This window comes from Meleagris gallopavo, chromosome 2 (assembly GCF_000146605.3).
Source record: "Meleagris gallopavo isolate NT-WF06-2002-E0010 breed Aviagen turkey brand Nicholas breeding stock chromosome 2, Turkey_5.1, whole genome shotgun sequence".
Classification (NCBI taxonomy): Eukaryota; Metazoa; Chordata; class Aves; order Galliformes; family Phasianidae; genus Meleagris; species Meleagris gallopavo.
The window spans coordinates 47,966,969-47,982,178 of NC_015012.2; the positions used below are offsets into that span (position 1 = coordinate 47,966,969).

A 15,210-nucleotide genomic window follows, 5' to 3' on the forward strand; every position below is an offset into this window, starting at 1 on the left:
AAAGAGCTTTAACTTTAACTTTTTTTTTTCCTCCTTTTTCCCCTGTATATATTATATTTTACATGGTTGAGGCTATTTTCCTTCTTTCTTGATTTTTTTTTCCTACATGTGAAATGCCTTGAAGTAGACATAGAACAGCCTGTATCATACTCAAGGAAATGAAAATTAAAATACTCTTTCATGCTGAGGCTGAGTTGCATTTCTGTTCTCCCTCTTTACCTCAATCCAGGAGAATATATATACATATGTAGAGTTAGTAAATAATAATTTTGTCTATTTGAGGCAGTATATAGTCAGCGGTCTATAGTAACAAGTTTACCATTCAGCTGCTTATTTTGATGGGATCCTATTTTTGTAGCATTAGAGAACAGATGTTCCTGGTGTAATCCGATAGTCATTTTTACTCTATTTTCTAATTTGTAGTCAAGGATAGATGATTTGATGAGACCAAGGCCGCTGTCAAACCTCTACCCTACTCTACCTCAAGCAGATCGCTTGACCTGAAAGAAAGAACAAACAGTTCTGAAGTAAAGTTGTTTCGTTTTGTGCTGTACCTTAGTTGCATTTAGATGAATACCAAGCTCCAGTCTCCTTATCCTTGCTGAACTTTGCCTATGGCTGGAAAATAATTTGATAGCAGGCTTGAGAATATACTTGATACTTATTTTTAAGGGAAAAAGGAAGGGAAAGAGTTTGTTGGCATTAACAAATTATGGTATGCTAAAAACTTTGTAGAAAGAATTGAGGCACAGGGCAAAATAAAGGAGGAGATGGAGCTCTGAAAGACAAGGTGTTGGTGTCAAACTTAATTGCACCAGATGGTAATAGAAGAATTTGTCATGAAAAAAAGTGTTTTTGCATGTATCAATTAGGGATTGGAGTTAGGGATTGACTTATCCCTGATGTACAATTAAATTAATATTTTTTGCTTCTATTTTATTTTGTATTTCTTTTCTAAACTGTCCCAAGTTGTGGTAAATGTCTAAAAAAGCTCTGTGGAGAGGTCTTTTTCATTCTATAAACCTATAATCACTTGATGCTTCAGCAGCACAAGGAACACACAGATCGCATGACATTTCTCTTACTAATCACGAGAAATTCAAGTGACTTATTCATATTTGTCTGTTCCCTTTTGTGGCTGCTCTGATTGTTAATTTTTTTAAATTATTTTATAGATGTTTTCATTTTTATGATAATATTCTTAATATTTTGAAGTACTTGTATAAATGTGTGCTGTGAATTTTTAGCATTATTAACATCTTTCTGATAGATAATGACAGTATTTTTCCTGAGATGTTAAATGCTGTACTAAATACTCAGTGAAACATACAATAAAACATTATAGGCAACTTGGAGTGCCTGTTGTTTACCATCATGTGTAACTTTGTCCTTATTTTCCCTCTGGTTTTCCAGGGCACAATGACTACATGTGTCCTGCCACTAACCAGTGTACTATTGACAAGAACAGAAGAAAGAGTTGCCAGGCCTGCCGACTAAGAAAATGCTATGAAGTGGGAATGATGAAAGGTGGTATGTACATTGCAGTCAACAAATCCTCAGCATTGGTGTCTGCCTTCCTGTCTTTTAACTTAATTGGACAGACGATACAGTTCCTAAGCAGGAATATATATTTTTTCTGGGCTGAAGTGTATTAAATCAAAGAACATTTAAATAAAAAATAAAAGCATCTCAAATCCTATGTTTTTATTTTCAGCCAAATTTACATAAAAATTTGGACTTTGATGGACCTATTATTCTTCTGTTAATATTTTTAATGCATAATTTTTGGGTCTCTGTTCGTAGAAGCCAAATTTTGATGAATGAAACTTAATTCAAGATTTTGTAGCATTTTGCAGTTCAGTGTGAAAAGCACTGGTAATCCAGATCAGTCCCTATTTGTTGAAAAACAGCAACAATAACAAAACAGAATCCAATACTTATTCATTTAGCTCTGGAAAGAAAAGTTAGTTCCTTTATTCGAGTACTATCCACATACTGTTGATGTGAATTAATTTCAACAAAACTGAAAAGCTCGCTTATTTAATGCAAACTGGACTGGATGCCAATTCATTGGAAGATAGGTACGTAGTAATGATGTCAGAGAGGAAGAATTAGTCACTGAATGCCTCATCTGAAGTGGCATATAGCTGAATTATTTTATACATGTATTCAGTCATAAAGTTTTGGAGGCAAAATTAGAAATAACTAACAGTACAGAATAATTGCCATAGTGTGTTCCTAGATGGAAGAGTTCTTTTTGTAACATATTTTTGGATCCATCATGATACTTGCTTTTCTCCCTACGTATGTATGTAATACTGTAACTAGTGTGTATTTCATAGAATCATTAAGGTTGGAAAAGACCTCTGAGATCATCTAGTTCAACTGTCCACCTACTTCCAATATTGATTACCATGTCCCCAAGTATTACATCTACCCTTTCCTTAAACACCTCCAGGGATGGTGACTCAACTACCTCCCTGGGCACCCTTTTCCATTGCCTCACCACTCTTTTGGAGATCGTCCTAATATCCAGTCTGAACCTCTCCTGGTGTAACTTCAGGCTGCTCCCTTTTGTCCCTCTTAGTTATCTAGGAGAAGAGGCTGACTCCCAACTTCCCACAGTTTCCCTCGAGGGAGTTGTAGAGGGCAATAAGGTCTCCACTGAACCTCATTTTCACCAGCCTAAACAATCCCAGTTCCCTCAGCTGCAATATTTACAATTTGACAACTGACAATATTTGTCAAAAGCAGAGAGAAGTCAAGTCCTAAGAATCAATATTTCAGATGAATAGGAAATAATGTAAAACATTTGCTCTAAATCAGAAGAAAACCTTATAATAGACTATTAAAAATTCAGATTGCTTTTATTAATGAGGAATATTCACTGGCTTTATCGAAACCTATTTTAATGCAAAAAGTTTGCAAAGCAGTAAGCGTTCAGAAGAGAAAGGAATAGAACACATTTTACGTGAGGAAGAAACTAATTGTTAAATTAGAGATTGGTCCTTCTTTTTTTTTTTCTGGCATACCTAATGTTTACTTATTCCACGATGAACAAACCATGTGGGAGCAAGAGAAACCTCTTCATGTCTATAGTTCACAGATCACATAGCAGTTTATAAATACAGTCAGTGCAGTTGGCTAAGACAGGTTTGGGAATCCTGGGAGAAAAATTAAAGGGGAAAAAGTAAAGGTGCTGCTGTCCTTTGATGCTGTATGTGCATTTTTCTCAAATCAAGAATTAGACAGGAGCTGAGACTGATTTTATTATTCTCTGTGTTGTGATGTAGGCATTTGGAAGATGTTAAATCTTTTTTTTAAATTTTAATCCTTGACAGTAGCTATTTTTTTTTTCATAAAGTTGTGTACCTGTAGCTTTTGTTTCTTTCTTATATCTTAGTGATTACTTTTAATAGTCAAATTTATGCAATCAATATGACAGCTTCGGTTTGGAGAAATTAGGATTTCAGACGAGGCAAACTAGTATAAGAAAATGTAATGCGTAAATTTACCACAGAGCCTATTCCAGATAAATCATTAAAGTATGTTAAGATACATCATTATTTTATGATGATTCTATTATGTCTTTCATTTGGCATGTTTCCATCCATTTATGCTTGTACGTATTTAATTAATGACCTGCTCTACCAGTCTGATGTTTTTCCTGTCTGTTCTGTGAGATATGGATTGTAATGTTTTTGACTGTTCTATATATATTTGTTTTCAATCTCATAAAAAAGACTGCTATTTTTTCAAAGTTTTCTTTCTGAAATAGCTGAAGTTTATGATTTTTACAGTGGTCAATTTAGTAAAGTATTATAGACTTCATCTTTATCCTTTCCTTTTACAGTAATATAAGATTTCTATCAAACAAAAAAACCCAACAAAACAAACAAAGAGATAAACATAAAAGCAAGTAACTAAACTTGCATGTTGCAAACAAGGAGAGTAGATATATAAATTTTTCCTGCTCCTATTGGACCACTGATAATGCACTGATGTTCACCACTGGTTCATAAGTGAGAGTTTAAGAATATGTATTTTATGAAGCCTGCAAAAAATTTTTGAAATCCTTGTTACCAGATACAGATTTGGCATGCCTGCAGATGAAATATTCAAGACAGGTAAAGTTTTTGCAGGATAAAGTAAAGCATTCAGGATTCTGCTGCAGGAGACAGAAATTCTTACCTCCAGATAGTTCTTGGTAATTGTCGTATTCCTCTCACATAAAGATAGAATTTAAGTGCTTATTTTTAGTATGCCATCTGGTTAACTTCTAAACTGTTAACTTTTAATGTTTTTTTTGTTGTTGTTTTGCTTTGTTTTCCCACGGGAGTTTTCTCAAGCTTTTATGTTGTGAAAGATCTCTTGCAATTCTTTCTTTAAACATTTCTGAATTACACAGCATTCCTTAAAAAAATTAGTTATCTTGATAGAATTTTTAAATTGAAATAATCTTATTTTGTTTGTATGAAAGAATTTGTCTTGTTGAAAAGGATTAGTTGGATCATGCATTTGAAAAAAAAAAACGTGTGTAATATCTCACTTTTATATTTACCTCTACAATTGCTAGTTACATGGTTTTTGCTATGGTTTACAGCTTTTAGACACAGTTGAATATTGAATACTTCTGTAGCCTTTCTTTTCTCTGAATGAATCTCAGTTTTCCTTCTTCTCTGAGATTTCTTCTTAGCTGAGATTTCTTACTACATCGTGTGTTCATCTATAGTTTAACTTCTGAGCAATGGCTGATATTACTGAATAACAATAACTATGAGGAGAACTAGGCAAATTATTCTTTAGTTTTTCCTGGTTAAACATAAGTTATTTAACTGTGGTTTCTGAGGTATTACTTCAGGAAAGTTACTTAATTAAATACAGTATTTAAGAAGTTAATGTATTTTCTTTTTGATAGAGTAGACACCATTGAAATATCTTTAAGCATTCTTTCAAAAAGTGGAGGCTTTAAGTGGCTCTTGAAATCAACTGTAGTAACATTTATTTATGAGATTGTGTGGAAAAATAATTTTTTCACCCAGCTTTTCTTTAGTCTTTCAAAAGCTTCTTCCAGTACTGCAGAGCTTTTTTCCTTTCTCTCCTAAATGTTTGTGTTTCTTTCTACATCAATTATTGTGTTGTTTGGAAATACAATTAGACTCATAGATTCTCTGCTGATGCAGTTAGCATCTGAGGCAGGGATTATAGCTGCTAGATTTTGTCCAAGCTTTTTCTGAATAAGACTTTAAAATCAAATGCTATGACTTAGACCATGCACTTTCATGTTTGTATGTGAGGATAAAGTGTTCTCACAGAATGATCTCCTTATCATGTGCTTCTTCTGGTTGATATCAAGAGGGAATAGCATTGCTTTTTTCTTATGATATTTATGAAGACTGTTTTTGTTCTGTTTTGGAGAGCTGTATGCTAGCTTAATATTTCACAGTGTGGGGTTCCTGTAACACAGTCCCAGACTCCAAATGGAGTTCTTACAGTAGTTGCAGTCCTGAAGCTTCAACTGTGTATATTGTTCAGGTCATCTCTGCTCCAATATACATCTCCATTTCTCCTCTGTTTAATGACTTGACTTCAAATAGTCCCATTCTTGGAAATCAAAACCATTTTATTTTAATTTCTTTTTATTTTTAATAAAATAAGAAAAATATTTTAATTAATCAATTAAATATTTTGTATACATTTTGATAAATGGATGTGGAGTTCTGGCTGTAAGAATGCTATGTTGTTCCATTTGTATTATATATGACCGCAGACTTAACATCAAGTATCCTGTTGAATCAGAGCAACTTGGTGCTAATGAAATCAAAATTAACCACTTTAAATTTATATCCAGAATGATAAATCAGTTATTTCCTTGGTAAGATATTTTAGCCACTCTGAGACCTGCATAATTTATCAGCTCACTGATGTCTTTCCAATCTTGAGTCATGAAATGTAGTGATTGAGGATTTGAGAGCTCATGTGCTTGATCTATCTGGTGATCATAGATACAATCTGGGGTGTTTATTATCTTTGAATAGCCTGAATTCAATGTTGTAGAGAGAAGATTCTGAGTTTGGGAGTGTCACTTCCGAGAACTATGAAATTACTGTGTAGTTGAAACCTATGTACTGCAGTGCTCCTCCCAGAGATTATCTGGGAAGCTTTCAGAGATTGGTGTAGTGCAGCCCAGGGAAGAAAAATTGGTTTGATGTACCAATCTGCCATAACTACAAGCCAGATACTTTTAAAAAACATTTACTTCTAGTCTCTGGAAAGAATAACACATTCCTATTTTCAGGTTTTCTCTTACGTTCTCTTGAACTTGTTACCTACCTGTAATGATATGGGAATTCAGTCTGGAGAAATTCAGAGTGACAGTAGTATGTAAGATCAAAACAAATTTTTACAGAGAAAATAAAAAGCACTTGGCAAATTTACCATATGCTCAGAGAAGAACCTTACTCTTTTTTTTTGTCTTTAAATGGAAAGAGCTATGCTTTCTTACTGAATACTATATTTGCTCTTGTTAAAAGCCTTCCTCTTCCCCCAGTAGAGAAATAAAACGTATAGAAAAGGCTAGAAAGTTAATACAATCATTCTCAAGAGCAGAGGTAATCTATGTCTGATGCAACCACTGGAATGTTTACAGGCTTTCTGGTTTTCTGTGTGTTTATCTTCTAATGAAATACTGTATCAAAAATAGAAATTCATGAATGAAGGCAAATGGCTTAACAATGTGAAACTATTTTCATTTGTCCAAAGAGAACCTTTTTGATATTTATTGGACATGCTGTTCTGTACTTGACCAAATAACTGCGTAGGTGGGGTCTGATAAATGTATGAGAAAATGTACATTTTTAATATGTAGTTGATCGACTGCAAGCATGTACTCAAGCAGCATTTGAGAAAAAGTTTTGTGAGTTTAGAACAGTCTCTTGGAACAAAAGATGAAGTTTAAACCTGGCTTTTTAGTGAAACATGAACACTTTTGCAAATATGCCTTATCTTCTCATTCCAAGCTAGAAGAAATACCAGGAGGGATCTTTGTCTGCTCAAAGCAGGTTAAACATTGCATTCAGACTAAATTGCTTAAGATTTTTTCCAGCTAGGTCATGAAAATCTCCAAAGGCTGAGATTTTACAGCCCCGTCTGACAACCTGTTTCATGCTTGTTTATACTCCATAGCTATCCACTAGCTACCCATTCACTGGTACCTGAGGTGTTTTTCAGCAGAGCTGCACTTAATCCTTTTGTCCTCCAACTTGTATTGGTAATGCAGGTTGCCTTGACCATGTACAAGATCTTGCATTTGGGTTGGTTGAACCTCATGAGGTTCACCTGGGCCCACTGCTCAAGCCTGTCCAGATCCCTCTGGATGGCATCCTGTCCCTCTGGTGTGCTGACCTCACCCCACAGCTTGGTGTCATCAGCAAACTTGCTGAAGGTGCACTCGACCCTATTGTCAGTGCCATTGATGAAGATATTAAAGAGTATTGGACCCAATACTGACCCTTGGGGGACACTACTCATCAATCATGACTAATGTCTGGTTCTTCTAAAGGATTCACTGTGAACCCTGGAATGTTTATAGATTCACTGTAAAGACTACATAGAAATGAGGCTGCTGCCATTCTTGTTCTAGCCAAAATTTAGTATGATTTGTGCAGGAGTGTCAGCACTGAAATTGATTCAGTTGAATGATGGATTAATTGAACTTCTGTTGCTTCTCTTGTGCATCTCCTCTAGCACTCTTTAAAATGTGCTATGAAGAAAAAATGCCAAAATACATGTTAGGAAGTAGCATGTCTCGCACCTTTATCTCTAATTAGCAGATCATTAGTTCTCAAGCTGTGAATTATTAATAGTCATTAGAGACCATAAATTACATTTATCTGATTGCTATCAGCATTTTTGGTCACCAGGTCTTCAAAAGCTTTACATGAAAGACCACTTTTATGATCTTATGGTTTTATGGCTACTTCTATGATTATAGCTGATGGGACACTGGGGCAATGTGACGCTTAAAGTGACTTGATCACTGAACAAGGTCAAGGTGGAACAGTCTCTGAGCAACCTGATCTAGCTACGGATGTCTCTTTTCAATGACGTGGAGTTGGACCTTGAAGGGTTCCTACCAACTGAAATGGTTCTATGAGCAAACTGGTGGAATAGTGGGCTCTGTACTGCTACCTCTCTCTCCTTATTTCTCTATTTTAACAGTGGCAGCACTGATTGTAGAGAAAAAGTTATTGTCTGTAAATGATTGAGAACCATTTTTGAAACAAACAAAAAATCAAAATTCTGTGATAGAATCACAGAATATCCTGAGTTGGAAGGTACCCATTAGGATCACCAAGTCCCTTGATTTTTACTTTTGATTATCTAACCTAGGCCATCAAAGCTTGATTTGATATGTTGGTAACCAGTCATTATGCCAGTTTTTTCTTTTTTTTTTTTTTTTTCATGTACTAGATGATGTGCTATCATCTGATATTACCCTTGTCCAACAGAATTTAATGACAAAACAGAGGAACTACATTGGTGAAGGCCTTTTAAAATTTTGGTGTCAGTGAATTGTCATTACAGTAGAGGAAAAACAAATATTGAGGTATACCAGATTCTGCTTAGCTCATTGTAGTAGAAACAAAAATTTAAGAGCCTGTCTAAGCCTATTCTCAGAGCAATATTTGCCTGCCAATATAGATTGGCAAAAAACTATTGCTTTGGAAGAATATGATGTTCAGTGACTAGGTCCAACTACAGCTTGATGGTGGAGTTGCAATAGTTCAATTTCTTTAAATGAATGAAATCATCACACTCAAAAACTGTCTCTGTGTATTAAACAAATAAATGAATGGCTTAATTATAAACATCATATCCAAAATAATTTGTATTTCTTCCAATATTAGCAACTGGAAAGACATGTCATTTGCCAATTTTCTGCTAATTTAATCAGACACTGCCATTCTCCTCCTCTTATTATTTTTGTGTCTGTCACCCTGTTGATCAGGCCCTATAAAAATTCGTCTGATGAGAAATATTAATACTCCATGGCATATATCAACAATGATTTTAACTTCCATACCACCATCTTGTGGTACTTTACAGAAAAATGTTGCATAATCTAAATTCTAGTTGAATTTAGGATCAGTTACATTCAGTAACATTTTAGAGATATCTCAGATTCTGCAAGAAAATCTGTGCAGTTTTATGGAAAAAAATTCCATGTTGATGCTTTCAATTATTAAATAGCAAGGATATAACCAATTATCAAGAATGTCAGAGAGTTTTTTAACTGTTTTGCTTCTGGCCCCTTCCCTCACTGTACTGGAAAAGCCAAGGATACAACCCTGTCTAAGCTGACAGGCTCAGGAGATAGGATGGATGACACAGGGACAAAAACTAGGGACAAAACTAGTACTGCAGAAACTTAAAGTCTGCTATAGTTTATACAACACATATATGTTGAATTGCAAAAATATGATATCACTAAAGTATCACCACTAGGCATTCTCTTATGGATATTATTCTCTTATGGATTTGGTAATATCTAATTAGAGGCATTTAGGAAATTATCAGAGTCCTCAGCATATACACCACTGCCACTGTTGTAAATGGTACATGGAGTACAGTGATTAAAGACTAAGAGCTTCAGAGTTCCTAAAAAGACCCGGTAGTATTTTTCTAAAGGCAGGCTATTAAATGTTGGTTTGTTTCAGTTGAGAAAAAAAAAAAAAGAAAAAAAGAAATATTCTTAAGGATCAAAAAGAAAAACAAAAAAATACATTTCTTTTTCTCTTACCATATGTTGTTTTTATAAGAGACAGAGGCAGTTCTACTAGGGGAGCAAGTACTTAAGAACCTCCAGCAAAGTTAATAACCTTTCAAAATATGTAGTTCCTGTCTCATGTCAAGTTTAACAGAATTTGAAAATGCTATCAGGGCTTGTGGTTACAAATTTCACACAGGGAACTATAGTTCATACCTCTCCCTAAACTGTAAAATCCAGGCTGTGCTCTTCATTCATTTTCACAGCCATCTCTTCTGAATAACACATAAACAAATATACAGCATTCATCAACCATTCAGGAGCAGAAAAAGTTCCAATATCATGGTGGATAGACCAAATTCGAAAATTTTGTTTATTGATATCACTGTCAGAAACTGATATCCTTGTCATAAGCCTGGCTATTAAGCACAGTCACTTGAGGCAGGTGTTCATGATTAGATAATTAATTTTATTTGATGTTTTTAAATTATTTCAGTTAGTGTTTCTCATTCTCTTGATGGAGTTATTGCACTGGGGGGTTAGAGAAGAGCTGCTGACGTAATCTAGCTGGAATTGTTCAAAGCATTTGATGGATGGACTACTTACTGAGTGGATAAGGAATTGGCTCAATGGTCTCATTAGAAGAGTTGTGGTCTACAATCTGCATCTACCAGTGACAAGTCGTGATACTTTGGTGATACTACTACCAGCATTATTTATCATCTTTGTCTTCAACATGAACAGTGGGGTGCTGGACACACTCAGCAAGTTTGTAAATGACAAATCTCAGGAAGTCCAGGAAGGTCAAGTACTGGTACTGCACATCAATCAGGGCAGTCCTAAGCATAAAACCAGACTAAGGAATGAGTTAATAGAGAGCAGCCCTATGGAGAAAGACTTGGGGATGTTGATGAATGAAAAACTAAACATGAGTTGTCCATGTGCACTTGCAGCCCAGACAGCCAACTCTGTCCTTGGCTGCATTAAAGAAGTGTGGCCAGCAAGTCAAAGAAAGTAATTCTCTTTAACTCCACTCTTGTGAGATCCCACCTAGGTTCCTGTGTTTGGCTCTGAGGCCCCCAGTGTAAGGTGGACCTGTTGAAATGAATCTAGAGAGTCAGGAAGATGATCAGAGGGCTGGGGCACCTCTTTTATGAAGAAAAGTTGAGGGAGCTGGGGTTGTTCAGCTTGGAGACGGTTCTGGAAGAACTTATAAGAGGCTTTGCATTATCTAGTGGGGGCCTTCAAGAAAGCTGTAGAATGACTCTTTATTGGGGAGTATAGTCATAGAACAAAGTGTACTGATTTTAAACTAAAAGAGAGTAGATTTAGATTAGACATTACTGTGAAATTCTTCACTGTGAGCATAAAAAGGCACAAGAGCAGATTACTCAGAGAAGCTATGAATGTCCCATGCCAGAAGTGTTCAAGGCCAGGCTTGATGGGGTTTGAGCAGTGTGATCTAGCAGATGTTTCTGCTCATAGCAGCGGTGGTCAGAATTAGGTGATCTTTAAGGTCCCTTCTAAATCAAACCATTTGATGATTGTATAATTCTGTGATTAGAAGTAATTGTCAGCCCACCTGTATTTTCAGCACAATTTACATTTCTGTTTGATATCCTAAAATAAATGGTTAGGAAATAAACAATAGGATAATTATATGAACCAAATTCAAAAGAAGAAATTTTTCAAGCCTGTAAAATTTGAATTTGGAAAATGGTGTTATTTCCTGTGACCAAACAATGTTTCTGCCAAGAGAACCAAGTGGAAAAACAAAACAAAACTAAACCCCCTAAATATCAAAGCTTTAAAAAATCTCTTTGGAAAGACCATAATTCTGAGATGTGTTACATCATTAGGACCTACACTGTAGTCATAGCTAAAGCAAGTCTCCATCCTTTATAAATTTATCAAGACTGTAATTATATTCCTGACATCTACTAATATACAGCAGCTTTAGAGGAGCTTCTTTAAGGCCTTAAAGAAACATTAAAAAAATACTGACTTGATAATGCATAATGAGGTCTGTCTAAAAAGAAAAGTATCCTGAGATAGCTACCTTGCATGCCTTCACCTAAGACAATTTTTAGATGACTGTAAAGCCAGTTATGCTCTGGTGACACTCAGGTTTGCATCCATAAAGGCACTTTTGGCTTGTTCACACTGTTATTCTTTGCCAGATTGTTACTTCTGTGCCTTTCTATCAGTGACAACAACAATGATATTAGTGTAAGCCTGGGCACAGTTCCAGAGCTGCTCTGCAGCATTTTAGAAAAGAAGTCCTGTATGAAGATACCTGAGACTGGACTTTCGATTTCTAATCTCTTCAACCATCAGTTTCGGTTTCAGATTCCCCCATTCTCCATATAAACTTTTCTGGCATAGAAAAATCTAGAATTTCTTCCTTTTTGAATACTGATGTGATCATGTAGCTTCTCTGCTGTGGCTGCTCTTTTCTGCATGTTCCTTTGAATACACTGCTCATCAACTGGACATGGACCCTGTATCAGTTTTAGACTGAAATTGTATCAAAGATACTTCTGCATACCATCCTGAGATGTCTAAGGATTACCAATAATGGTCTAAGTGTTACTTTTAATTTCCTTACTTATTCAAGGTATGATTTTAAATCTTTTTACTCTGTTTTTAGTCAGTAAAATTCTTCTTTTATAAAAGGGGAAATAGAAACTCCTGTTCCTGATAGACTTTATAGAGGTTTATAGAATAAAATACTGTCTCATCTCACTGTATGGACCTGGAACTCTGGAGTAAAATCTGCTATCTCCTCCTATTGATCAGAGTATGTTTTACTTTTGCACATTTATGAGAGAGAGTTAAGGAAAGAAATTGCTTTGGAAGTGAATGTATTTTTTATGGCCAGACTAGACAGTGATAATGCAGTGGAAAGAAGGCGGTGACTTAAAAATTTTAGTTTCATGTTGTGCGTTCTTCTAAGATAAACAGTTTATGACTAACTGAGCTTTACTGAATGGGAAAAAAGAAAAAGAAAAAAGAGAGAGAAAAAAAGCCTGAGAAAAATGCTGCAGATGGAACATTGTTGTCACATCACAAGACAGGATACGTTGTTACTGGCTAGATTCAAAATTTCTGTGACTACATTTTGCCTCTTCAATTTTTCTATAAAATAGTTATATCCTGCTCCAAATTAGAACATAGTATCCCCAGGTAACGTGTCATGTAATGAAAACTGCAATGAAATAGATAGAAAATCATTTTCTGTGAATGATGCATATGGTCATGATGTATATTAATAAAATGTACTAATAGATAGTTAAAATTGCAAAGTGAAATTCTCAAATCTTAGAAAATAGAGAAACTATATATTCTATGATTCTATGACACAAAAATATCTTGGCTTGTTAGCTTTGTCAAATGAGCTGGTTTTGCAGTCTAAGTGTCAAAAAAAGGTTTACTGAGTTTTATGAAATCCCTTCCCATTTATTGCAAATAATAAAGGCTTTATTTATTTATTTATTTATTTATTTATTTATTTATTTATTTTTAAATTATTCCTGAAATAAAAACATAAAATAAGTTTGGGCAGAGCATATCTTCCAAATTCAGAATGTTATGTTCAGCTTCACTCAGTGCATCACTCTTTGCAGGGTGACAAGAAGTCAGTGCAGATGAACTAAAACTATTGCTGTCCTTTAGATTCTGGTTTACTTGTAAGCAGCTAAGCATGCTTACATTTGCTAAATGTCCTCTATTAAGTTAAACATTCTTCACATCCTTGTTTTACTTAACAAGGCAGGTATGGATAAGTTTAATGTGAAAAGCAAACAAACCAAAAATACTCCTACAAAGAGATTCTATGGCACAGACAATTAAGCCAAAGGTGCTATATTTGTTTATATTAACCTTTGGTGGATTCTTCTCTCCCGCAAGTTTGATCTGTACCTCTCAAAGACATACCAATGTCTAATGTATTCATTAGACATCTAAGTTCAGCTTTGTTTCAGCATGACGTGAAAAAGAACCTCTTGTTGGCTGTCCTGAACATTCTGTGGGGTGTTTTCCTTTGATACTGTCTTGAATTAAAGAAGAGTGAGCGTTGGTATTTTACTCATCTTGCTATTCCCAATCTGTAGTCTTGTACCTGACTTGCAAGACAAGCAGACCTAGTCAATTTAGCTGTTTCTCACACCAAGTTTATTTCACTGTTCAGATCATCTTACACATCTCACTTACTAGATCTTTTTCAGTTGTTTTATATTTTAGAGAATTTTTAAAATGGGAAGAACAGAACTACATGTAGCATTCATTGCGGTGTGCTTCATGGGTTAATATAATCTGATTTATTAAGATGCTTTGTTCTCTCTTCCTCTCGGTAACTTCTAGCGTTCTGTTTACTTTCTAAACTAACTTATCTGATGTTTTTATAGTATTGTTATAACCCCAAGATAATGTTTCTGAATTATATCTATTCTAAGACCATCTAATTTTTTTATGTTGCACAGTAGAGGATCCAAGAATACTTTTAACTCTTCAAAGGAAAACTGCAGCATGAGCAGCTGTAGAATTTGGAATGTGGGAAAGTTAGCAAATGTTTAGTGTGTATGAACCATGTGGTTTTCATTACATGATTATTTACTTGTGTTTCAAAGTGTAATTTTAATTCAATAACATTACAGTGAAATAAAGCATACTACCAAATATATTTGTTGCAGAAGAGCATGCATATTACTGAGTTGTCCATGCATACTGACAGAATAGTCTGATGAAGCAAGCTATCAATGAGACTAACTCCAGGATGGCATTGTTCCAAAATAAGTCATTTTTTTCTTAGTAGCAAGAATCTCCCCCTCATCTTCTAAACAGAAATAGTTTAGTGGTAGTAGGTATTACTGGATGAAAAATGGGAACAGTGGTGCACTTCAGACTTTTGGCTTACAACAGTTTAACTAATGGGAAAATGTAGAGAGGTTAAGTAGTAAGGGTGATGAAAGATCTATGGAACTTGCTGCATATGGAAAGATTTATAGAATAGAATCAGGAGGCCTGCTAGGTCTTGAAAGAATTAGATTTAAAGAATTAATCTTCAAGCACAAATTCATTGAGCATATCACTATATTCAAAGAAAGAGGCATATTGATCTATAGATGCTTTCTTTATCATTGGGAGAGAACACCTGCTGATAGCATCTAAAAGCCATTAATCTGAGGAAGAAATTATATGAAGAAATACTGGATTTAAGGAAAAAAAAAAAAACGAAAATTGGAAACCTAATAGATTATATTTTGTGTGGTGTGAAAAAAAGGTGATCAAAGATTGTCTTTTCTCTCCCCCACCCACCAGAAAGATATGTATTCATTATTTTAAGGGCCAATAGATTTCAAAGCCTTTTTTGTTTTGTTTTGTTTTAATTTTCCCTTCTTCTCAGTTTCTTGAATAATTTGTCCCATCCTTCTTATTCTTTT

The 15,210-nt window shown here is 34.8% G+C and overlaps 1 protein-coding gene across 1 annotated transcript in view; it reads left to right on the forward strand.

The window, feature by feature from the left end:
• ESR1 (estrogen receptor 1) overlaps window positions 1-15,210 on the forward strand; it is a 156,750-nt gene that overhangs the window by 92,008 nt on the left and 49,532 nt on the right. Inside the window, 1 exon segment of the mRNA XM_010707191.3 lies at window positions 1,414-1,530. Coding sequence (XP_010705493.3) covers window positions 1,414-1,530 — 117 coding nt within the window.